The sequence below is a fragment of the Oryctolagus cuniculus genome, chromosome 5, assembly GCF_964237555.1.
Source record: "Oryctolagus cuniculus chromosome 5, mOryCun1.1, whole genome shotgun sequence".
NCBI lineage: Eukaryota > Metazoa > Chordata > Mammalia > Lagomorpha > Leporidae > Oryctolagus > Oryctolagus cuniculus.
Window position 1 is genome coordinate 113,943,621 of NC_091436.1, and position 27,020 is coordinate 113,970,640.

The 27,020-nt window shown below is 37.7% G+C and overlaps 1 protein-coding gene across 6 annotated transcripts in view; it reads left to right on the plus strand.

Annotated features, from left to right (window-relative positions):
- Positions 1-27,020, plus strand: part of HMGCLL1 (3-hydroxy-3-methylglutaryl-CoA lyase like 1) — a 307,566-nt gene that overhangs the window by 91,814 nt on the left and 188,732 nt on the right. For 3 of the 6 annotated variants that reach the window (XR_011388663.1, XM_008263066.4, XM_051854632.2), the window contains exon 1: positions 23,650-23,983. The exons of 2 other annotated variants lie outside the window; for them this stretch is intronic. Coding sequence is in view for 3 of the 4 variants with exons in the window: in XM_008263066.4 (XP_008261288.1) it covers positions 23,876-23,983 (108 nt within the window). In the remaining variant the exon portion in view is untranslated. Of the gene's footprint in view, positions 1-23,621; positions 23,984-27,020 lie in introns of those variants that run through there. One more of the 6 variants, XM_002714514.5, reaches the window with a different exon arrangement.

A 27,020-nucleotide genomic window follows, 5' to 3' on the forward strand; every position in this document is an offset into this window, starting at 1 on the left:
TGTTTTATCTTCTCTTTGGAGGAAACTCCTCCTTGAGTAACTTCCTGAGAAAATTTGCTTGGGCAGTAAAAACTTTAAAACCTTGCATGCCTGAGAATCTCATTAGTCCCCTCTCACACTTGGTAACCAGATTGGCAGTGTGTAAAATTCTATTTGGGGATTATTTCCTTTCAGATTTTTAAATATGGTTAGCTTTCAGTGCTTTTTAACACTTAAAGGTTTTTAAGCTTTTTAATTTCCATTAAACTAAATGGACACTTTAGTTGAAATTGTTAAAAATGTTACTAAAAAGCTAGTTATTTAGTAGTCAAATAATATTTTTACTCCAGATCCTTTCCATATAAACCTTTCTTTTCTCGTTTTCTATAAACTTTTAGCATCTTGTCTTTGTTTCTAGAGTTACAAAATTTCTAAATCTTACGTCCTTTGTAAGTCTCTTTTTTAAAAAAAGTCTATTATATAATAATATGGAAATTTATATTCTGAACTTCCAATAATAATTTCAACTATTTTATCTAATTTACCTATTTCCCTGCTGTTTCTGAAGAATAGCCATTCATATTCAGATTCTTACATTGATTCTCAAATTTTCTTATCCTTTGGCATTGTCATTTGTTATTCTGGCAGATTTCCTCAGCCCTGTCTTCCACTGTTTCCATCCCATTTTCTATTTCTATTTTTAAACTTCTAAAGAAATTTTTTGTTCTTGAAATTTCTGTTTTCATAATCTCACATTTTTACATAGTCTGATATCAGTTCTCATATCTCTGATAATATTAAATATATTTTCGTATTTTTTGCTTTTCCCTTTAGCAGTTTTGATTTCTCCTACTTCTATACATTTAAAAATGGTTTTCTTCTCATTTTTCTAATTAAGTGTCTTAAAGCAATAACCATTGATTTAACTCTGATTGCATAGTTCAGTTGGAGTTTGGACTAGCCCAACTGTTCTCTCTGGATTAGCTCACCATCCTATGACCAGTTGTCATGTTGGCTGCTGGCTGGATGATCAAGGACCTCCTGTGTGGTGGTTCCCATATTGTCGGATGAGCCATCTTTATTCTCTTCCTTTCATCTTTCAGCAGAATGGATTGAATTTGTTTACATGATGCTCTCAGGATTCCAAGTGCTGTAAGAGAGGAAGCCCCAATGTGCAAGTGGTTTTTAAACATCTGTTTTATATCATGTTTGTGAATATTCCTTTGACCAAAGCAAGCCACATAGCAAACCCAGATTCAAGAGTCCAGGAATTGTCCCCACCTCTTAATGGGAAGATCTGCAATATCACACTATAAGATGCAGGGAAGGGAAGATTATGTGGCTATTTTTATAATCTACACAGAATGGTTCCCAGCTGTTTTGTTGGGCATTTTCAAATGTCATATTTTAAGTCTTTTCTGTTAAAAAAATTTACCAAGAGAGAAATTTTCAAGGGAATATAAGTCTGTCTATAACTGCTCAAATAGGGAAAAGGGCTTGACTCTGTCACTAGGCTAATTTTCTCTGCAATGTCTTGTATTCATTTTGGTACCTTATACTTATCTTTGCCTATTGACATTATGTCAATAGACCCTTCTGTTTTGTTTTCCTAGAGAATCAACTTCCAGTTTCCTATTGGTGTGGCAGAGGGGGAGTTGTCTGTTGTTTATACTGTAGACCAAACCTTAAACTGAAAAAATGCATGATGCAATAGTTTCCATGAACTGTGGAGTGGATTTTAAGCAGGATATACCTGGTACTATTATTCAGAAATGGTCTATGGATAAGACATTCTAAGATGTGAAATTTCCTATTGATGTGCATTTCATTCATCAAGTGTTAAATGTATTAAGCCCGGCCGGTGATGAGGCTCAATAGGCTAATCCTCCACCTGCGGCGCCGACACCCCGGGTTCTAGTCCCGGTTGGTCAGGGCGCCAGATTCTGTCCCGGTTGCCCCTCTTCCAGGCCAGCTCTCTGCTGTGGCCAGGGAGTGCAGTGGAGGATGGCCCAAGTGCTTGGGCCCTGCACCCGCATGGGAGACCAGGATAAGCACTTGGCTCCTGGCTTCGGATCAGCGCGCTGCACTGGCCGCGGCAGCCATTGGAGGGTGAACCAACAGCAAAGGAAGACCTTTCTCTCTGTCTCTCTCTCTCACTGTCCACTCTGCCTGCCAAAATAAATAAATAAATAAATAAATAAATGTATTAAGCCCAAGACACTTCCAAAATTCTTTCCAACCATACTAAATATACTGGAAAATGCCTGAAATGAGAGTTATTCTTATAAAGGTTTCCATTATACCTGCACGTATACTTTCTAGAGGAATTAAACACCCACAGTCGTTGAACATTACACATTTCTGCAGTGCTCCTAAAATGGCTAGATTTAAATCTACTTATCTCTGATCTTCAGAGAAATTTTTTGTAATGTGTATGCTTTTCAGATGTCAGCATTTTGCTACTATCGTCTCCTCTCCTGTTTTGTGTGCTTTTGTGGGTTTTGTCTGTACCATAATTTTTACAGATGAGACTGGAGGAGGTAGATATGCTTCTCTTTATTTTCTTTGCTGTTTTGTTTCTATAAACAAGGCTTTAAAGTTATATAACCCGACGTTAGAAATATCTCTCTAATATACACACTGAAATCCAATCCAAAACGAAATGTGGCATTGGTAAATGGCAACAAAATGCATTTTATCATTATTATTTTATTCATAAATTTGTTCATTAGAATTGAAGATGAATTTTCTTCACAGACATTTAATAGAGAAACTGACCACCTGTGGGGATGTTGCTATTATTTAAGCTGAATGATGGGTTTTTAAAATTGTAAATATTCTTGAAGTTTTCTAATTCTAGTAGTAAGATTAAATGTAAGAAAATTATATACTAAGCCATCTATGGAATTTGAACATAATAAAAATCTAGAGCTTCTTTGGATCAAGGTTGTTTAAGAACAATCACATTTACATATTTTGAAATCTTGAATGAGGGAAATAATGAAGATAAATTAATAAACTAGAAACATTTTAAGTGCATATGATTAGAATTAATTCATAAATTTTTACTTAATATATACTAAGCTGATCTTCTATATATAAAAATAATTAAAATGAATCTTAATGAAGAATGGGATGGGAGAGGGAGTAGGAAATAGGATGGTTTGTGGGTGAGAGAGTGGTTATGGGGGGAAAACCACTATAATCTGAAAGTTGTACTTTTGAAATTTATATTTATTAAATAAAAGTTTTCTTAAAAAAGAATTAGTTTTTATAGTATTAAATGTATTTTAATTTTGTTCTTAGCCATCTTTAGATATTACGACAGTATAAAATCAATTGTATGGCTTAATCGATAGGCATTTATTTCTCCAGTTCAAGACTGGGACTTCCGAGATCCAATCCCAGTGTTTTTGGTGCCTAAAGGTCTTCTGTCTGGTTTATAAGCAGTCTCCTTCTCACGCTATCCCTACATGGCTCTCTCTCAAGTCTCTTCTAATTAGAACACTAATCCCACCAAAGTGCACCACTGTCATGACCTAATTATGGCTCAATATCCAAACTCCACTGCATTAAGTGTCAAGGCTTCAATGTATGAGGTTTTATAGGGAGTGGTGGGGGAACAAAAAGTCAATAGCATTTAGTCAGTCTTAAGACAATTATTTTCTGTAATACAGTTGCACATTTGCACATATAAGCTTAAATATAAAAAAGCATGGAGGAAATATTTATATATTGAAAAATATTATATTGAATCTGTATCAATAGTCACTAATACTTGTTATTGTTTACATGTAATATTTTTGTTCACTAAAACAAAAGCATCCTGCTTTCCGATGGGCTTAAATGCCAGTTTAACAAATGTTGTCCAAGAAGATCTACATTACTCTCTATATTTTACAAAGCATGAATACCATGGATTGGATATGAGTTGAGTGTGCCCCCTAAATTTTCTTGTCTTGAAATATAACCTCCAATTATGAGGTTTAAAAAGGTTTAATCTATGTTATTTAGAGTTGGGGATTCTGGGAGGTAGCTAGGATTAGGTAAAGTATCAAGGTAGAGAACCATGACTAAATACAGATGATTTTATAAGAAGAGAGACATCAGAGGAGATGCACATGGGAGTGTCCTGTTTCTTTTGTGCTGCCTTGAGACTACCACCAAGAAGGTAAATATCAGATGAAGGCCTTTGACCTTGGATCAGAATAGTTAACAAAAATAGACATCTTCTTTTATAACTTAAAACGTTAGGGATTTCACTATATTAACAGAAAATGGACTAACAATTTTTGAAATTACTCTGTGATACTGGAAAAAACATAATTCTTTTTTAATTTCCATACATTGTATGAAAAAATGTAAGAAAAGAACAGTTATTTTATTAATAACTTAATAAATGATGGATCAAAATTCCCACTCCCCTTTATTTTACCATCATTTTTATGACTGGTCTTCTTGGCTGAATTGGAATCTTCCTTTGGTTCTGATTAGATTTATGCCTCTCGTAAATTATTTTGCTTTTTTTATTTATTTTTTTTTATTTTTGACAGGCAGATTTAGACAGTGAGAGAGAGAAAGAGACAGAGAGAAAGGTCTTCCTTTTTCCGTTGGTTCACCCCCAAGTGGCCGATGTGGCCGCCGTGTTGCGGTCAGCGCTCTGCGCAGATCCGAAGTCAGGAGCCAGGTGCTTCCTCTTGGTCTCCCATGCGGGTACAGGGCCCAAGGACTTTTAGGGTGCCGGCCCTAAATTCTTTTTCAATTCTTAAGGCCTTGATCTGAACAAGCTTGATTCTCCAGCAGAGACAAACAAACCTTGCTGGGGTCTCTTTCCAGTGTGGGCCAGAACAAATGAGAAATTAAGTATTTATTCACAAAAATCTCTGGAGCCACTTTAATGCACTTTTTAAAAAGATTTTACTTATTAATTTGTAAAGCAGAGTTACAGACGAGAGGAGAGACAGAAAGAAAGATCCTCCATCTGCTGGTTTACGTGCCCAATGGCCGACACAGGTGGAGACAGACCAATTGGAAGCCAGGAACCCGGAGCTTCTTCCAGATCTCCCATGTGGATGCAGGAGTCCAAGCATTTGGGCTGTCCTCCACTGCTTTCCCAGGCCATAAGCAGAGAGCTAGATCAGAAGAGCACAAGCCAGGACAGCTGTGCCCATATAGGATGCCGGTGCCAGAGGCTGAGCCCACTAGGGCACAGCACCGGCCCCCAATCCGGGCTTGTTATATGGCTGGCAGTGACCCAGGTACATGTGCTATTACCCGTGCCTTTCCCAGGATTCACATTATCAGGAAGAAGGAATCTGAAGCAGAGCTGAAACTCAAACCTGGGCACTCCATTTTGGGATATGGCATCCCAAACAGCAGCTCAACCATTGTGCTGTATACCTGTCTCTATTTTTGGAATTTAGGGTACAAGGATGCACAAATATAAATATAGATAATAATAACCACTGCAAGAATTGAGAAGAGTCCATTAGTCATTTAAGACACAAAAATGCATCTGTGACTCATGAATGTACACTCACAATTAAATGTGATTTGGTTGAATTCCTGGAAAAATGTAGTCAGCTTGCAAACTAACCATAAGCGTGCTTGACATCTACCACAAAAAATATCATTGTATTTTTCTATCAAAGACAGCTATGCTTGCAAGGTATGACCTCAAAGCCAAAGTTGACTTTTTGTAAGGTTTTGCAAAGCCTGGTTGTTTGGAGATTGGTGAACTTGTACACGTAGCTTATGCATGCATAACTCACCTGAGCTATTGGTTCATAGCAGCTAAGGCTGTTATCTACTAGCTCACTTTAAGAATCACGTTCATGGCCGGCGCTGCGGCTCACTAGGCTAATCTTCCTCCTGTGGCACCGGCACACCAGGTTCTAGTTCCAGTTGGGGCACCGGATTCTGTCCCGGTTGCTCCTCTTCCACTCCAGCTCTCTGCTGTGTCCTGGAAAGGCAGTGGAGGATGGCCCAAGTGCTTGGGCTCTGCACCCGTATGGGACACCAGGAGGAAGCACCTGGCTCCTGGCTTCGGATTGGTGCAGCACGCCGGCTGTAGCAGTCATTTGGGGGGTGAACCAATGGAAGGAAGACCTTTCTCTCTTTCTCTCTCACTAACTCTGCCTGTCAAAAAAAAAAAAAATCATGTTCATTGGCATGAAGCAATGGCTGACTGGGTGTTATGTAGAGCTGTAACTGACTGACTTCCACGAGCTGAAGATGGTCATTCGTTTTCTATTGTTAACTGGCTGATTTCAAAGCACACGAATAGATTTGAAGTTTTCTAACTAATGATAGTTATGTATCAAGAACAGTTTTTTTCTCTACTTTCTTTGAATATGAAAAATAATCACTTTTTTTTTAACTTTTATTTAATGAATATAAATTTCCAAAGTACAGCTTATGGATTACAATGGCTTCCCCCCCATAACGTCCCTCCCACCCATAACCCTCCCATTTCCCACTCCCTCTCCCTTTCCATTCGCATCAAGATTCATTTTCGATTCTCTTTATATACAGATCAGTTTAGCATACATTAAGTAAAGATTTCAACAGTTTGCTCCCACACAGAAACATAAAGTGAAAAATACTGTTTGAGTACTAGTTGTAGCATTAAATCTCAATGTACAGCACATTAAGGACAGAGATCCTACATGAGGAGTAAGTGCACAGTGACTCCTGTTGTTGACTTAACAAATTGACACTCTTGTTTATGGCATCAGTAATCACCCTAGGCTCTTGTCATGAGCTGCCAAGGCTATAGAAGCCCCCTGAGTTCACCGACTCTGATCATATTTAGACAAGGCCATGGTCAAAGTGGAAGTTCTCTCCTCCCTTCAGAGAAAGGTACCTCCTTCTTTGATGACCCATTCTTTCCACTGGGATCTCACTCACAGAGATCTTCCATTTAGGTGTTTTTTTTTTTTTTTTTTTTTCCCAGAGTGTCTTGGCTTTCCATGCCTGAAATACTCTCATGGGCTTTTCAGCCAGATCCGCATGGCTTAAGGGCTGATTCTGAGGCCAGAGTGCTGTTTAGGACATCTGCCATTCTATGGGTCTGCTGTGTATCTCACTTCCCATGTTGGATCGTTCTCTCCCTTTTTGATTCTATCAGCTAGTATTTGCAGACACTATTCTTGTTTATGTGATCCCTTTGGTTCTTAGTCCTATCATTATGATCAATTGTGAACAGAAATTGATCACTGGGGCTAGTGAGATGGCATTGGTACATGCCACCTTGATGGGATTGAGAGACCTCTCTGTGTAACTCTGACTTCCAAATAAATCAATCTTTAAAAAAGGGAAGAGATGTGCAATTCGGGACTGCTCAAGCTGACTTACCTCAAACGGTAGAGTTAGAAACATACCAGGGGATTCCAATTCAATCCCAATTCCAATTCAATCTGTTCAGTTTCAGGACATACAGGGTCCTCATCCTTGGATATGTTCAAATATAGTATCAAAAATAAATCCAGTTTGGAAAGATCCATCAGTTTTTAGTGCCATTAGTGCTATCAAATGTCATGTAAATGAAATCTAGCCTATCAGGGTTTTGTCCTAGGTCCAGTGTAGATTTTCACAGGATGTCTTTAATGTTCTTTATTTCACTTATGTAAAAAAAAATTACAAAAATTTCATACAGTTATTTTTCTACCTCAATAATTGGTGCTTAAATAATTTAAATGATTAATTGAATAATAAAGAGCTGGACCACTTCTTAAAGCTTTTCCTGTAGTTCTGGCTGGGGGAAGATCAATTGTTGGGGGTGGGGCTTAGAATTAAAAGTGATGGGCTGGCGGGCTGTGGCATAGAGGGTAAAGCTGCCGCCTGCAGTGCCAGTACCCATATGGGCACAAGTTCTAGTCCCAGCTGCTCCACTTCTGATCCAGCACTCTGCTATGGCCTGGTAAAGCAGCAGAAGATGGCCCAAGTCCTTGGACCCCTGCATCCTCATAGGAGACCTGGAGGAAGTTCCTGGTTCCAGGCTGCAGATTGGTGCAGAGTTACACAGAGAGGTCTCCCATTGGCTGGTTCACTCCCCAATTGGCTGCAATGGCCAGAGCTGCACCAATCTTTACATCAGAACAGATTCATTAATTATTATGCTATTGGTAGAAATTTAATCTTCATTATACTATAGTCTAATTTTTAAACCATTGATCCAAATTCTAATCTCAGTTACACAGACCTGTCTAATTCATCTTCCATTATGGATTTCTCCAGACTTTCTCTTTCAGTTAACATCTTCTCTTCTGAGTTTTGTCTTACTAAGGTGAGATATCCAGATATTCAACTCTATCTTCTTGTCTTATAATGCTAATAATTCTGCATGAAGAATATGAGTTTAGTTTAAAGAGATTTATTTTTGTGAAGTTGTTCTGTATATAACAATGAACATTTCCATTTTCTGGTCTTAGAAAGTGTACATTAATAATTTCAGCCATGGTGCCGGCGCCTGGTTCACTTGGTTAATCCTCTGCCTTGGTTAATCCCATATGGGCGCTGGGTTCTAGTCTCGGCTGTCCCTCTTCCAGTCCAGCTCTCTGCTGTGGCCTGGGAGGGCAGTGGAGGATGGCCCAAGTGCTTGGGCGCCTGTACCCACATGGGAGACCAGGAAGAAGCACCTGGTCCTGGCTTCTCTCTCTCTGCCTCTCCTTCTCTCTCTGTGTAACTCTGACTTTCAAATACATAAATAATTTTTTTTAAAAAAAGAGAAAATAGGTCCAGTGCCGTTGCTCACCTGATTAATCCTCTGCCTGAGGCGTCGGCATCCCATATGGGCATTGCGTTCTAGTCCCGATTGCTCCTCTTCCAGTCCAGCTTTCTGCTATGGCCTGGGAGGGCAGTGGAAGATGGCCCAAGTGCTTGGGCCTCTGTACCTGCATGGGAGACCAGGAGGAAGCACCTGGCTCCTGGCTTCAGATCGGCACAGAGCTGGCCATAGTTGCCATTTGGGGAGTGAACAAATGGAAGGAAGACTTTTCTGTCTCTCTCTCTCACTGTCTATAACTCTACCTGTCAAATAAAAAAAAAAAAAAAAACTTAAAAAATAATTTCAGCCACAACACTATCTGGAATTTGTATTTTAAGCCCTTGCTTTTGAAAATAATTCTTTCATTTTATTTTTGTTATTGGTAGTTCCTTTCTACCACTCCTCAAAGACCTCAGAATAAGTGCAGAGATTTGTTTGTTGTTGTTATTGTGGTATTGTTGTATCTATGGGATCCAGACCTGCAATTTTCTGGGCCATGTGCCTGAACTCTTACAATCTCTTCCTTTTACAAATTCTTCATATATTTTGTATTTCAATTCTCTCTTATCAACTTCTGGATCCTTTTCAATCACAGCTTTGAAAATCTGGGATTAATTCTTCCATAGAACTGCCTTGTTATGGAAGAAGCTATGTCTTCATAGATAGAAAGTGGTTGTAAATCATGTTTAACCATTTTCTTTTAATATGTTTTAGTACTTTTGTGATGAAAGGGTAAGTCTTATAGAGGCATCATATTTTGAACTTTAGAAAAGTATATATGATGCCAAGATGTTTTGGAGAGCTTCTTTATTAAAATATTATTAAGTTTATTGACATGGTGTTTGTAATTGAAGCCAAAATGACAATATTTTCACTTCCATATGTTAGGTTTCAAGGAAGATCTTACATTATTCATAACATCTAAATGCTGCAACTCAACCTTGAAATGAAATACAAATGAAATGTGGGAAAGCAAATGATACCCACGTTGGTTGCTGATCACAAGAATCATTGTGTTTTGCACATAAGATTTTACTTTTTATATACAACATGTTATTTTAATATATTTTTCATTTAGATGGTAGTATTTAATTTAAATGCTTTTTCATGTTGATAAGTTAACAACTGGCTTGAGTTATAGCTTATGTATATTTTAGTATTCTTCGTTGACTTTCAATATCTACATAGGAAATAGAATTGTTGCAGATGTTTTAAATGTAAAATGCTTAACTTGGCAAATAAATAGCTTAATGCAAAATTGAGCTTTTAGGGATATAAACTTCATGAACTGTAGATAACAGATTTGAAAGAAAAATGTTTGTTTTTGAAGTATATATGTAACTTAAGTGGACAAATAAATGTACTTCAGAAGACTTTAAAATGCTAATCTATGAAGTACCCAAACTAATTTGAGGTGTTTTGTTCACAGATTTATCAGACATTTTGAGTCATAACAGAGTTTTCTGACCTTATGACTTTTAAACCAATATTATTCAGTAAATCCTTAACGTATATGAATAAGTTCTTATTATTGCTGTGTAAAAAAATCTTGAATTTGGAGATATAAGAAGCCATTTTATTATACTCATGGACTGTGTGGATCAATAACTCAGGGTGCAAAAAGGACAAATGATCCTTGATCCACAATGTCTGCAGCCTCAGCTGGGAGGACTGAGGGACTGCTATGGCCCGGTACAGGTGGTGCCTGGGAACCTTCTTCCAAGATGCTTTTTACACACCTTCTGACAGGGGAGCCGAGACTGTTGACCAGAGCACCAACACATAGCTTCTCCATGTGCGGTGGATTCTTCAGAGCATGATGGGCTCCATCCTGAAAGGCATGTCCAAGAGCAAATGATGGAAAATCATTAGGTAAAAGCTCCGAAGCCTTTTCTGACCTTCGATCAGAAGTCACTGTGGTCACTTCCACAGGACTCTGCTGGGCAATCTCCTCTCTGTGAGTGTGTGCTGAATCAGTGACTGGCTTTTAGCAAACAGAATATGGCAAAGGCTTTAGAGTGCCATTCCAGTGACTGCATTACATCATATGTGGTGTTGTCTTGGCAGACTGGAGCTAGAGAGTCTGCTATGGGCTTGATAAGATAAGCAGGCTCACTGGAGAAGCTCACATGACAAGCAACTGGAAGTGGCCTCAGGAATGGAGGGTGGCTTCCAAACTGTAACCAGCAAATGTGGAGGACCTAGAGCCATACAGCCACAAAAAATACATTCTGCCAGCAACCTGAATGAGAATAGAAGTGGATTCTTCCCCTGCCAAGACTCCAGTTGAGAATAAAGCCAACTTACTGGGATTGCAGCTTGGTAAAACTCTGAAGAGAGGAATGGGCTAAGCTATGTCCAAACTCCTAGCATAGGGAAGCTGTGATATAATAAATGTGTGTTCATTTAAGCTGCTTAATTTGTGGTGATTTTATACACCACAAAAGAAAACTAATGAGTTTTTTTAAGATTTATTTATTTCAAAGACAGAGTTACAGAGAGACTTAGAGAGAGCGAGAGAGAGAGAGAGAGAGCAAGCATGCGTGCCTGAGAGGTCTTCCATCCACTGGTTCACTCCCCAAATGGCTGCAATGGCTGGAGCTGAGCTGATCTGAAGCCAGAAGCCAAGAGTCAGGAGCTTCCTCTGGGTCTCCCATGTGGATGCAGGGACTCAAGGGCTTGGGCCAACCTCTGCTGCTTTCCCAGGCACATTAGCAGGGAGCTGGATTGGAAGTGGAGCAGCTGGGACTCAAACAGGTGTCCATATGGGATGCTATCACTGCAGGTTGGGGCTTTAATCCACTGTGTCCCAGTGCCAGCTCCCAAACTAACACAATCTTATTGCAGTTTACTATATATACTGCGGCTTTATTCATATATAGGATGACAATATGACTTTAGGCAAGATCCTGTTTTATTCGAAAAGTGCGCAGAAGGGGACTGGCACTGTGGCTTAGTAGGCTAAGCCTCCACCTGTTGCAGCAGCATCCCATATGGGTGCGTTTCTGTCCCAGCTGCTGCTCATCCTATCCAACTCTCTCCCTAAGGCCTAGGAAAGAAGTGGAAGATGGCTTCAGTGAAATAAGATGGCTCCTTCACCTACATGAGAGACCTGGAAGAAGCCCCTGGCTCCTGGCTTCAGATGGGCACACTTCCAGCTGTTGTGACCATTTGGCGAGTAAACCAGCAGAAGGAAGACCTTTTTCTCTGTGTCTGTAATTCTGCATCTCAAATAAATAAATAAAATCTTTTGAAAAAAGAAAATAAAAATATGCCGAAATACATGAAATTATGTCAATTTTAAAGAATTTATTAACCTACATATTTATGTACACATAAAATAGTTATTTTCAAAAATATTTCTGATTTCTCTGAAAAATAATATTTACCTATGTATGTGAAATCAATAGATTTCATTTTCATAATTATCTAATAAAAATAATCTAAAACTATGTTTATTCATGAACTTAATACATCTGGTACTCACAGATTTCTTTAATAGAATATGACAATGTTTTCTAAAATGTATGTTTATGTAATCATCTAATATAATGTCAGAATTTAATGACATCTACATTCTTTTCAAAGATATATATTTAACAAAAATAAAAATTACCTCTTCTTTTAACTCTTCTGTAGTAACCATAATTTCTTTAATTGAGGAAATATTTTTATAGAGTGGATGAATTTCTTGGTAAGCTCAGAAAAGAAAAATCTAAGCAAAGACTATTCTCAAATCTTATTCAAATTTTAAAACATTTTAACCCAACTAATTTTATTTATTTTAAAATTTTATTCACTTTTTATTTATTTGAAAGGCAGAGATAGAGAATCAATCTTCCATTCTCTGGTCCATTCCAAAGATGCACTCAACATTTGGGTTTGGGACAGGTGGCAAGCATGAGCTAGGAACTCAATCTGCATCTCCTACTAAGAGTGAAGGGATCCAGCTATTTGAGCTATCATCTGCTATTTCCTAGGGTGCGCATTAGCAGCAAACTGAAGTTTAAATCAGAAACATGACTTATAAGCAATGATTCTAATGCCATTTGTGTGTCCCAAGTGATGTTTTGACCACTATATCAAAAGTATACCTCCCAACTAATCACAAAGTTCTGCATTCAAAATAGTTTTATTTACTCAAAAAACTTGCAGGATAAAACTCAATTAAGTTGTCTGTCAATTTTTTTATTCTATTCAAATCCAATATCTGTTATTCAGTACCAATACTAATACTCTCTTCAATGTTTATTTTGCTTAAAATTTTCCAAATTAAATGTGAAAGTATAAAGCTTCTCATTTAATTTCAATACCATGTAGTATATAAGAAATATAAACATTTTGTTAAGTCCTTTCCAAGATTCAAGTCATTACAAAATCCAATCATACAAATTCAGACCTAAATTTTACACATTTAACCTTCATAATTTACCTTCCTATATTAGAGATAAATATTAAAATCTTCTCTCCATAAGCTTTGTTTTCTATGATTGCAAGTTTCTAAAATTTTATAAAGTTGAACCTTCTGGTGCTTTAATAATTCAGTGCACATATTAAAAAATTTCAACTCTGGGGCACGTGTTTGGTCTCACAGATAAGATGCTGGTTAAAAGGTCTGCATCCCATCTTGGAGTGGCTGTGTTTGATACCTGCCTCTCAATCCTGACTCCTAGCTACTGGCCATTGCAGAGTCTGGGAGGAGGCAGTGATGGCTTAGGTTATTGGACCCCTGCCACCCATGTGAGGGGCCTGGATTGAATTCCTGTGTCCTGACTTTCTCTCCCACTGCCACTAATGGCATTTGGGGAGCGGATCAGCACATGGGAGTTCACTCTCTCTCTCTCTCTCTCTTAAACAAATAAATAGACAAATAATTTTATAGTTTTAAATCTTGTTGAGTAAAATGTCATGACAAAATAAAGAATCTTTTATAAAAACATTCAGTGGTCAACACAAAAGAAATTCTTATAAAAACATTCAGTACCATGTTGAAGACTTAGATTGACTTACAAAGTCAACCTTCACAAAGGCTCTAATATTTCTAGAATCAGATCTAAGATGAACAGTGAAGAACAATTCTGTTTCAGTGTATTATTTTACTGCAAACCTGTGGATCAATGATATTTTCTCATTAGTGTCAAGTTTGACATCTAAAGTTTTTCTTGGAATTAGTAGAATATTGTCCCCAGTTTGGCCACATTTATGAGTTATTTGTACTTCCCAACAAATTCCATGTACATTTCTCACTCACAGGTTCTTCTGGAAGGACATTACTTTCACTATATTATTATTCTCCACCTAAAATTTTATTTGTATTAAAAAATTTTATCTACAAATTGGAGCTCTAATTGAATTTACAGTAGCATTTGTAATAAAGTCAAATCTTCTACTTCAGTGAAATAAAATCATAACAACTTTTCTCTGATTCCATGAACCCTATAAAAAACAAAATCAACTCTCAATTGTAATTAGCTGAGCTGATTTTCTATTTGAAGTATATGAAGACAATGTAAGAGGTATCACTTTTCATAGACTGCTTTCTCAGGGGAGTGATCATATTAACATCCCTTTCTTCACTATTATGCAAACAGAACAAAACAAAAACTCTTAGAATGTAAATAAGCAGGATTAATTTAGTCATCTGTCTTAATGGAAAGTCTTTCTTTATAGAATTATACATGTTCTGCCTCTATAATTGTGTTTTTAATATTTAGTGGTAGATTTGTAGCTTCTGATTTTCCTGTGGTCAGTATAAACTTCATGGTAGATGATACATACTGAAAAGCACTTTGTTCAGATTAAAAATCATTATAAACTTTCTTAAGAAATATCTTATTGCAAAATAAAAAGTATTAACATAAAACTAAAAGTCAATAAACATTTGTTGATTTATGTTGCACAATGAATTCTGGAAACAAGCACAGAATCCAAGATTGTCACTACTCTCTAGACACTGTAGCAGGACTTCTTAACCTCCATTCACTCACATACACATAATTCATGTATACACAGTCTATAGTGTTAAGTATTTCCACTAACCCAGCTTCAGGCATGTCACATGGGACAATGAGCTGGTGGTAAAAGGGACCATCAGGGACAACATGTTAATTTCCTTCTCCCACCATCACCACTCTAAACCAGAAGAAGTTAGTTCTGTCTAGCTACTTCTTTCAAAACACATTCAGTTTTATCAGTTGGCACCCTGCGTGCTATCCTTATGAGGGAGAGAGTAGATATGTTGCATCTGGAAAAGAGCAAATAAAGAGAGAGCTTTACTGTGGTGTCTTGCAGACTTACCATGTGTTAAAGTGAGAACTCCATTCTCAGAACAAATAACTCACATACTACAAAAGGAGACTATGGCAGATTCCAGAAGTACAGTGTGAGTATTGTCCTAACTCACCTTGACTTCCTTTAGTGGAATTATTAAGCAAAATTCTTTGTTAAAAATGGTAAAATCAGGCACTTTAAATAGTACAGGACACAGGATGTATTATAAATTGAGACTTAACCAAACAAAATTGAAACATTTGGTTCCAAAAGCACAGGAGATATGAAAAAGAGGGGGAAATTCACATATTTCAACTAATGAGAGGGAAGAAGGAAAAATACCTTAAGTGATAATTTATTTAGTTGTATAATTAGATTCAAATCATATTTATAACTATTAATTCATTTCTTCATATGATTAAAGTTTTAGCCTCTGCTTCCAAGACATTTTTTTGGTGGTAAAATTTTAAGAGATCACCAAGTACATTTTTATATATTGTCCATATAAGGCACATATTTTAGTTCAATCCACCAATCTACTAAAATCAGGTATAGTATTTGGTGATAATTTTTATACTTTAAGAGAGTGGTTTACATAAATGATAAGTGGTACAATTTTGCTACCAACTGCTTGGATTTACAAGCCAGCCTTTTACTAGCTATGTGATGTTTGTCAAGTTACTTATCTCTCTATGGTTCTGATTCTCTTATTAAAAGTACCTACATGGGGCCAGTGCTGTGAGTTAGTGGAAAAGCTGCTTCCTGTGGTGCCGGGCGCCAGCATCCCATATGGGCACCAGTTTTTGTACCAGCTGATCCACTTAGGTTTCAAAGCCCTGCTAATGGCCTGAGAAAGCAGGGGAGAATGGTTTATGCACTTGGTCCCCTGCAACCAAGTGAGACCCAGAAGAAACTCTTGGCTTTGGGTTGGTGTGGGGAGCAACTGGGAGCAACTCGGACTAGACTAAGTTACTGGAATTAAGACTTATTCTATGCATCTGCTCTCCCACAATATGGCGCTGGGAGAGGAGGAAACAGCTTCTACGCAGCTGCCTCCAGTTCAACCAATAAACTGTAGGAGCTGCTCCTGATTGGAGGAGAGCAGCGTACTCGGCGTGTGGGTAGCAGAGTTGGGATTGGTGGAAGAGGACTATAAAGGAGGAGAGAGACAACATGCACCAGGAACATCTATCTGAAGGAACACCTGTGCAGCCCCCGAGAGAGCCGGCCGGCGGTGTGCCGCTCCCCTGAGGAAGTGGGGAAAGTGGCAGGGGGAACCGCCCCTCCACGGAGGTGGAGGGACGGTAGCCAACCCGGGAAGAACCAGCAGCAAACCCGGGGAGGGCCGAGCAGACGAAAGAACAGCGCAGGGTCCTGTGTCGTTCCTCCACGAAGACGGGGAGCGACAGGTTGGCCCAAGCTGCAGCCATTTGGGTAGTGAACCAGCAGATGGAAGATTCCAGCCCACCCTCAACTTCCCTTTCAAATAAATAAATAAATCTTTGAAAAAAAAAAAAGTACCTTCATCATGTGATTGTTAATAGGATTAAAATGAGTTAATATATGAAGAATTGTTAGGACAGTCCTTAACACATGGGACTCAATTTTAATCGATAAGTTTAAGTTAAATGTAGGTTTTACTGTTATTATTGTTTCGATGAATTTCCCAAGAAGCTTGAAAGCAGATAATGTGTATTTTTATGACAGGATTCCAAAAAGTTCATAGAAAATACATATTATGAAAAAAGTATAGATGGATTGCAAAATGCACCAAAATAAACATTTTAATATAATTTTGTATGAATTTTAAGTACCCTGTTATTTCAAAGTCTATAAATTATGTTTGTATAGATACAAAACTTTGGTTATTAGACTATGCTCTCTTTAGTATTTTGTGGTAAGATAGAAACTAATCAAATGAGGGTTTAAAGTAAATCATATTGCTTGAAGACATAGGCTCTAAAAATAAACATTTATAAATTTTGGTTTGTGATCATTTTTACTTTAGCTAGAAATAGGAGGGTACTTCAACATTTTGTGGAAAAATTTAATTAAACTTATTTTGGTGCAAAATCATTTTGAAATCCATGTATAATTTTAACATAATATACATTTCTATGAACTTTATGAAGACCCCTCATATTACTACTGCTATAGTCAATTAAAATGGAGACTTGGAAAAAATTAAGTTCTGCTGGCTTGAATTTGTGAAATAAAAAGAAGTAAAATGACATTTGAATGCTGCAAGATATAGGATTAATCTTAATTTAAATGACTTTCTTCTGAATACTAAAGTTTACTTAACAACAATAAATGATTCTCTTAATATTTAAAGGATTATTATAAAATAATATCTTATGATATCCATGGTCTGATAAGCACAGGTATGATTGTCAAGATATAAGCTGAAGAGTCAAACAGTTTGAGCTGATCTTTAAATATCTGCCTGGGGATTCTGGTCTTGGAGGGATTTCAATAGTTCAATGAACAGCACTAAGGAAATAAAGAAATCTGCTTGCCTGGAGAGGTTTTCAATTTGTAGGAAGTCTTTTCTATAAGATTTAAAAAATTGAAATCATGGAAATCATTGAAACCTAAAATGATCAATGGTTTTTACGGATTTAAATCTTGCTTCTTGTGATTTCAACAAGGCATGACAATTTAAAATGCGTGCTCTGAAGTCAGGTTGTTTAGATTTGATTTCTGACTTTCTTGCTAACAGCCATATGTTGTTAGTAATTTAGTCAACTTCTCTATGCTCAGATTATCTCACCTTTAAAATAAAAATCACAGGGCTTTTTTCATGAACTGGATAATATTGACTTACAATACTTACAATGATGCCTAATGTGTGATAAATAATAAATGTTAGTTATCATCATAGCGAGGTTAGCTATTGCCTACCTTGCTGGCATCCCATAAAGGCACTGCTTGAAGTCCCAACTGCTCCACTTCCTATCCATTTTCTTGGCAATGTGCCTGGGAAAGCAGCAGAAGATGGCTCACATGTTTGACCCTCTGCAACCACATGGGAGACCTGGAGGAACCTCCTGGCTCTTGGCTTTGGCCTGGTACAGCCCTATCTGTTGGGGCCATTTGAAGAGTGAACCAGCCAATGGAAGATCTCTCTTTCTTTCTGTCTCTCCTTCTCTCTGTGTGTAACTCTACCTTAAAAAAAAAAAAGTATAGGATAGTCCCAACAACAAAGAATTACCAGACCCAAATGTTAACAGTCTTCATGTTGGGGCCGGCACTGTGGAGCAGTGGGTTAATGCCCTGGCCTGAATTTCCAGCATTCCATATGGGCTCCGATTTGAGACCCAGCTGCTCCACTTCTGATCCAGCTCTCTGCTATGGCCTGGGAAATCAGTAGATGATGGCCCAGGTCCTTGGTCCTTGGGCCTCTGCACCCACATGGGAGACCCTGAAAAAGCTCCTGGCTGTTGGCTTCGGATTGGTGCAGTTCCGGACATTGTGGCCAATTGTGGAGAGAACCTTCGGATGGAAGACCTCTCTATCTCTCTCTGCCTCTCCTTTCTCTGTGTAACTCTGACTTTCAAATAAATAAATAAAATCTTTAAAAAAATAGTCTTCATACTGAGAAACTCTAATTTGAGTGATTCTATAATGGAAGATGAAATTTAAAGGCAAGTAAACATTTTAAAATGTTGCAATTAATCCTGATTAATCTATCAACTATATATGTTATAAGCTTCTGTTAAGCAAACTATGAATTATCAAGGATCAGAAATATTCATAATAACAGGGCAGGGAAAATTTTCTGAAGGGATACTAATCAAGTCAATAAAAGTGTTCCTACAATATGAGGGAGACAGGTGAAATAGATGATATCAGGATAGAAATTAAGTAGAAAGAGAAGAATCTAGGAACTATTACTTTAGGCCACCTCCTCCTGACTTCTCTTCTCTTAGATTTCTGGCATGGATTATAAATTTGTGGTTAATTCAAATCTTAATTCAATGGGTGAAAAGTTATCCAAATATCAAGTAGAAGCTTTTGAAAGTTAAAAAATTCTTATTTTACTAACAAATACTTATAGCTTATTGTCTTGCAAAGTAAGGATTTCACCTTGATACATTTCCATTTGTGAAGCTGAGGGAAATTTGAGGCTAGCAAAATGTAGGGCATTGAGTTATGCCAGTAACCAAAGAACTTTTATGACTTTCTGCCCTTGCAATGTTCAATTAAATTGTTCTTGGAGTGATGGTATTCTAGTAAGAAATTGACTCCATTTTTCAATCAATTTTTAATGAATTCTTTAGAGAAGTGTGCTTCCAAGTGAAATCTGGGAAACTTTTGGCAAGAACATTTCTCTTTCCCTGATGGAAAAATTTCTTAAATGGTAGAGTAAAACTTCATTAGTTCAGGAAACAAAACAAAACAAAACAAAACCATATGAAATATGGGAAAATATACTAATGAGTATGCCAGACCACAGAAGGGAAAAGAATGAAAAGAAAAAAAAAGAGTGATCAGGAACTCAAATTTTGTAATTCCTAACAGATACTTGGATGTTTTGATAAACACATAACCATAATAAACACGTGGCATTAATGGTTTATGGAAAGAGAAATCTCGAAAATTGTGATCAAGATGAAGTTCCCTGCAAATTTTTATTGGAGACCTAGAACTGAAACCCTCCAAAAGACAGAACACAAATAGCTTATAAATTTATTAAAAGAGTTCTTTAAAGTTATATTGTTCCCATGAGGTGTAATTACAGCATCATCAGACTTGAAATGATCTTGGTTTCACATTCAGAGACACGACTTGTTCCTCTATATTCTGTAGAAATCTCACAAAGAATCATTAAAAAACTAAGTTTAAGTCTTAGCTTGAAAGAATCCCCTTTGGAAAAAGTTTAAGATCTCTGAGCAAGGGTTTCCTTTCCTAAAAGATGTCTTGAGGAGCAAATGACTGTGCATTTGAAGAACTTCTTTTTTTTATTCATTCTTGGAAATCATAGGGTGAAAAAAGAAGAGTAAAGGCTTTAACAGACAGGGATTTGAATCCTCTTCTTACATTTGCTTTTTACCTTAGGATAGTTATTCAAGGCCCCCAAAGTCTCAGTTTCTTCATCTATTAAATGGGGATGATAATTTATACACACAGTTAAAATATCCAGAGAATTGCTTAATAGGTTTGGGCACTTAACAAATTCCATCTTTTCTCCTTTGTCCATGGAGACCATATATACCACATGCTAAAACACTAAAGCTATATATAAAAGTCTAAGTTGCAAAATATATTCTTTAAAATAAAGCTCTTTAGGATTTCTGATAGACTTATGTGTTCATGCTCATCTGTGGCAAAATTAAAAATGGTAATTTTTACCTATAATACCCACAATAAAACTATCATGGAAATAAAATCTTCATTAAATAAAATACTTCTATAAAAATTTTATTTGAACATTCTTTTCATGTCTTGTTAGTTTTTGGCATTAAAGGAGGCTGGCATTAATCTTCTCTCTTCTGCTCTGTCTTCCTTTCATTATCCTCTCAAGAGTCTTCTCTTATTATCATAGCTAAATGAGGAGTTTACTGCCTTCCCTTCTCCAGTACTGAACATATATTATCACCTGGCACTTATCAACATAGTTCCTTTCAATGAATAGTTGAGAAGCATTAGATTGCACTATTACCCTAGAAATTTCTTTCATTAAAGACTTCTTCATATTCATTTGTTATATAATTAATTACTCAAAAACATTTGATCAATGTGCAAATTCTGCTGTGGTAATGGTTTGTGTTCACATCCTACAACTTTGGAATTTAATCTCTTACATCCCTCTATTTAAAAGGCATCGTCCAAATTTCCTTTTTTCCCTAAAGAAACTTTATTTAATGAGTAATAAATTTCATAAGTACAACTTTAGCAATATAGTGATTCTTCCCATCATACCTGCCCTCCCACTCCACTTGCAACTCACCTCCTCCTCCCTCTCCCATTCCGAGTCTTATTCTCCATTAAGAAAAAAAAAATGTGACAAGGGCTGTTCAAGTCATTGCTTCTCAAAATGTCAATATTTCATTTTGAAAAAATTATTATTCTTTAGATGCCACCACTTTAGATGTCAGGCCTTTAAAGCCAAAAACATATATCTTCTATATTTTTATATTTATTTCTTCCATTAGTCTTTTGAGTGTCAAATTAAGAAAAATGTCTACTGGATCAAGCAAATGTTATATAGAAGTCATGAAATTTAGGTTTTACAGATTTTATATATTAAGCAATGTCTCATATACATTCCTAAAGAACATATTTGAATTGACAAAAGGAAAAAGATGGAAAGCTAAGAATAATTGAGCATCTATTATAAGTATATGCAATGTAAAAACTATTTTATACTTGTCATCAATGCATATTTGTTTTCTTACTCGATAGAACTTAATACAGATTCAAAGAATGATATGGGCCATGAATAAGAGTTAATACAATTAATCTGTTAAAGTCACATTTACTATAACTCACCAAATTTTATCAACTGAATGATAAAAATATTTTCTAAACACAATTGATTTTTAGTTAAGTAGAATGGGAAGATACTTTTATATCTATCAGCAAAAATTATGTGCACTGCAACCATGTAAAGAAATAAAAAAGTTAATGTTTGTATTTTATTTTGCTGCATACTTGGCAAAGCTAATGCTTTGGAGCTTGACTTCAGAATCAGTGAGAAAATGAATAGATTCCTTCATCTGGAAAAATGTGGTTTATGGCCTCACTCTGGTTTCAGTATTTAGTGCCAGGTATCCATCACCTGGAGTGGAATATTATCTTGGTAAAATAGAACTTATTAATTATTCTCAAAAGAATACTCTGTCAGAACAGTGCTATTGTTAATGGAACTTTGATTTATTCGCCAAGTGCCAAGAATGTTTCCAAATATTCTGTTATCCTTCCCATCAGTTTAGGTTAGCCAGACATAGCATATGTGAGAAGTTATCTACATTTTTGAGCAATAAAACTGTGATGATGAAAGCTCTGCTTCCCTGTAGGTATCATCTAGTATTGGGAACCAAGTTTTTCTTGTTCTTTCCTTTTTATTGTGTAAGACTGGAGCACATTACTCCTGTGATACTTGCCAAAATTCTATGGCACTCTTGTTTAAGATTCACCATATGAGTCTTTGATCCCTACCCCTAGGTATCTTGGCTACCTGCCAGTTCTGTACTTATTGTTTAAATAATTTTGTTTTTGTTCTCTTTTCTGATTCTATCCATGTGGTCAGCATGAAGATTCTTAAATAATAATTTCTAGGACCAAAGAGAATCTCAAGATATTAACCTTTTACAACTGCACCTTTCTCATGCAAGTACTTGCCACATAAGCGGACTGACAGTCTACCTAGTTTCAAGGTGACAATTCTCTGGAACACAAACCCTTCTTTATTTTATTTTTGAGAGCACTTAAAACATAGGTAAAGCATAATCCTGTAATTTTCTGTGCCAATTTCACACATAAAAGAGATGAGAAGGATTATATAGTTTCTGTCCAGTTTTCTTGTTTGTGGATTAGTCAAGACATCAGAACAGCATTTTAGGATTCTCAGGCTCTCTGCCTTAAGGAATAGGAAATATAAAATGCACTCAAATTGTGGAATAAACCCAATAGTCAAAAATCTTGTAAGTAAATCTAGAGGAATGAGTTGATCTGAAATATCCCCCCACCTCCCCTCAAATAATGAAATCAGGAACATACCCAGAGGCTGAATGCCCCTGCCAAGATGCTAACAGGAAGTTACAGGCCATGGCAGCCAGAGATTTTAAGGCCATGTGAGGACAGGTGGCTAATTGAGCCATGAACATGAAATATTGGTCATAAAATGGTGCTCCATATGTGCAAGAGAGAAGCTCACCTGGATCTGTGAGTAGGAAATACGCCCCTGCAAGAAAACGGAATGCAAGGGCCATCCATGACTTTATGGTCAGATTCATAATCTCCTATGGTATGCTAAGATAAGATGTTAACATAAAATAAATCTTAGTGCTGTCAAACCAAACTCATTAATAAATCCTGGAGAGACAAAAGTGAAGCCATCCTTTAGGGATCTTTTAAATAACTTGGAAAAGAGTCTTGGGCTGCTGGGGCAACAAAATCTCTTCATCAAGCGAATTGCCAACCACACAAAGAAATATTGTACATTTGAAGCAAAACATCTTTATCACGTCCATCTGTCTCCATTTCCCCATAATTCCACTGGTAATACTCATTCTTTTTCAACACGGCATAAGCAATTCTCCAACCTCCAGGATTTGTTCAAAGTCCTCCTTGTCTTATATATTTTCTTTCTACAATGGTTATTTATTTATTTATTTATTTATTTATTTATTTATTTTTACTGTTAACTGTCAATACAACTCAATGAGGACAGAGGTCCTGCATGGGGAGTTAGTGCACAGTGACTGTCCTTAACAATTAACATTCTTAGGTATGACGTCAGGGTATAATTTAATTTATTCAATTTGTGAATCAAATTTCACCCCCTCTAATGTTTAGTCAAATACCAGACCCTTTCTTTTAACCAGGTGAGGAGGCAGTCGTGAACGTCAGCACCAAGAGCTCCGCGCAGCGCAGAAAACGCGCCTGCCCCAGTGTCCTCCGGCTCTGTTAGGTTCCTCGCCTCTCCCAGTTCCCGGCATTCCCCGCGACCGCCGCAGGTGCCTCCAGGAGCCAGTACCCTGGGCGAGTCCCGCTCCCTGCCTCACTCCGCACCGCTGCCGTGCGCATCGCAGGGACCGCGCGCTCCAGAGCTGGCAGCTCCTCCGCGCGGTGCCCACCGCGCATTCTCCTCCAGGGTCCCTCCCGTCGCCGCCGGCCGCCCCAGGCCCCGCCATGGGGAACGTTCCGTCCGCGGTGAAGCACTGCCTCAGCTACCAGCAGCTTCTCCGGGAGCATCTCTGGATCGGGGATTCAGTGGCAGGGGCGCTCGACCCCGCGCAGGTACCACCTCGCGGCCCAGGGTGCCCCATCCTCTTGCCCTCTGCCAGGCGGCCTCTCTCTCATCAATCTCCTGGTGCCCTCTCTCCGCTTTGTGTCACCTCGGTGCTCCAAGGCCCTTTCTGCTGCTGTTTTGTCTTTTTAGGCCGCACTGCTTAAAAGGTCCCCTGTCCTGTCTCTGTGCAGGCAAAGTGTAGAATCGCTCCTACAGATCAGATCCAGGAAATCCTTACCTGTGACCATTCGCAAGTCTCCTAAGGAAAAAGGTTTCTTTCTGTGTGATTTTCTTGGAAAGGGTGTTTTATGTATCCATAGCCATTCCTTCAAGAATAGTGCTCTTATTCTCAGTTTCCTTCTTGTATGTATTGTGTAACAAAGAGGACGGATTTGTCAGTGCGAAGCAGCAAAAAGGCAAAAAGCTGACATAGTAGGCTGGGAACACATCGGTGGGATGAAATTATTCATCTGATTATTAATTGTCCCTAATAAGGTATTTATGCTTCAACAAACTTGAACACACTTGAAAAAAAATTATAAATAACAGTGTTTTAGACTGAAATTTATTCTCACATTATTCCTGAAAGCCCGTTGCAAAAACAATGGGAAACTTAATACTATCCATATACTTATGATTTAATGCACTCTCAACCAAAAGTATCAGATAAAGGAAAAAATATATATGAAGAAATTTACTTTTCCCTTGAAAATATTTAAAAGTTAACAAAATAATAAGTAACAGTGATATTATAATAATGTCAAAGAATGAACAAAGGGGAGGACATCAGGAGGGCTCAGCTTTTTTTAAATTGAAAGTGCTGGATGTATAACTACTTATTCCTGATATGTCTTGAGGACAACATAGTAACTTATAATAATTTACTATATGAGCATAACTTAATAATATGTGGTTTTAAATCAACTGTTCTAATATTGGGTGTTCATTTTCTTGTTAGGCATCCTCAGTTCAGTGTAGCAATATGCAAAATTGTAATCTAAGCTATACAAATTGAATATCTGCATTTGTGGACTTTTTCCAAATTAATTATTTAGTTTAATTAATCTATTTGAGAGTCATAGAAATAGAAAAAAACAGAGAGAGCTGCCATCTGCTGGTTCATTCACCAGAGGTAGGAACTCAATCCAGGTCTCCCATGTGGGTGGCAGGAAACCAATCACTTACACCATCATCATGGTCTCTCAATGTCTACATTAGCAAGGAGCTGTAGGCAGGGAATTGAGCCTTGTATTGAACCCACAAACTCTGGTGTGGGACATGGACATCTTAATGACTAGGCCTAAATGCTTGCCACTAGTGGACTCCTTATAAGAGATTTTAGTCCTACGGCTTCAAAGAAGGCCAGGGTCATTTAACTTACAACCTCTTGATGAGAATGGTAGATGAGGGATGGTACCTGTTATCTTCCACTATATTGATGTGTCTATTTTTCCTACTTTTTTTAAAGATTTATTTATTTGAGAGGTAGAGTTATAGGCAGAGAGAAGGAGAGACAGAGAGAAAGGTCTTCCAGCTGCTGGTTCACTCCATAAAGGCCACAACAGTTGGAGCTGGGCTGATCTGAAGCCAGGAGCCAGGTGCCAGGAGCCTCTTCTGGGTCTCCCACATGGGTGCAGGGCTCAAGGACTTGGACCATTCTCTGCTGCTTCCTCAGGCTATAGCAGAGAGCTGGATCAGAAGAGGAGAAACTGGGATTTGAACTGGTGGCCATATGGGATGCCAACGCCACCGGTGGCAGCTTTAACCACAGTGCTGCACCCCTACATTCTGTTTTGAACTTCCTGCTGTAAATTACCTTTTAACAGCTTTGACTTTCATGTTCAGTCTGTTATATAATCAGGAACACCAACTTTTATCTTCCAAATCTGAGATTTTTGATGACTTTTGTTGCTGGCTGATAATTGTTTCTCTCTCTTGGTGTTCTGATTTACACATATTTGGGCTTTGAGAACAGTATTAGAGGATAGACTTCTAGAGAACTACAGAGGGTTAGCTACTTTTCCTTTTTAAGATATGGAAGCAGAGTAATGAAAATTACTAGGATTACTGATCAAAGAATGTCAGGAATTGGTTTTGGAGACATGCCTCACTCTATTGAAGACTTTTTACTCATTCTAGAGAAATAGCCACACCTTCCCTGGATATTACCCTTATATGCCACAATTGTTGTGCCTGGGCATAATTCTTAATAGTGTTAATCCTGTAGAATTGTTATTTTTTATGATTTAGCTTATTTAAAATCACAAGGACCTTTGGTTCTTTGAAATGTATCCCCTTCCTGAACACACATTTGCTACATTCAGTCCTACTTCTGAGGTTACTCTGTCAGGCTGAGTGTCCTTTATCTGTCTGGTAAATGTCTGAGTTCCTCCTGTCTGTACCCCTAGACCATATCATCAGCATTTGCAAATTCAATTACTATTTGTGTACCACTGTCACCTAGATTTGTATTCCTGTTTCTTTTGGATTCAGTCTCAATGTCCCAACTCAATTGTTATCATCACCTGGATTTCTCAAAAGCAACTCAAACTTAATACTTTCAAATTCGCATTTCTGTCTACTCCTTCTAGTCCTGGACCTTCTTCAGTGTTTCCTATTTCAGGGAGTACTTCACAATCAGTTTAGTTCTTCAAGCCACTAACAAACAGCTCCATCCTTTTGTTACCCTTCATCTAAAGTGTCACTGAGTCCTACCAGTTTACTTCTACAATTTCCTTCCGATTCATTCATTTTTCTAACTTCTCTGCTACTACCAACTTAAAAATAGCATTAGGGGCTGACATTGTGGTGTGGCAGGTAGGGCGGCAGCCTGCAGTGCCAGCATCCCATGTGGGCGCTGGTTCGAGTCCTGGCTGCTCCTGTTCCGATCCAGCTCTCTGATGTGTCCTGGGCAAGCAGTGGAAATCCCGCTACAGGGATATACTTGGCTCCCTTGAGACATCGCCCCATGCCAGTGAAGGGTTATCTCGTCACCTCATGTCAGCAGGAAGTAGCTCTAAAGACAGTTCATTGTTCTCTACCCCT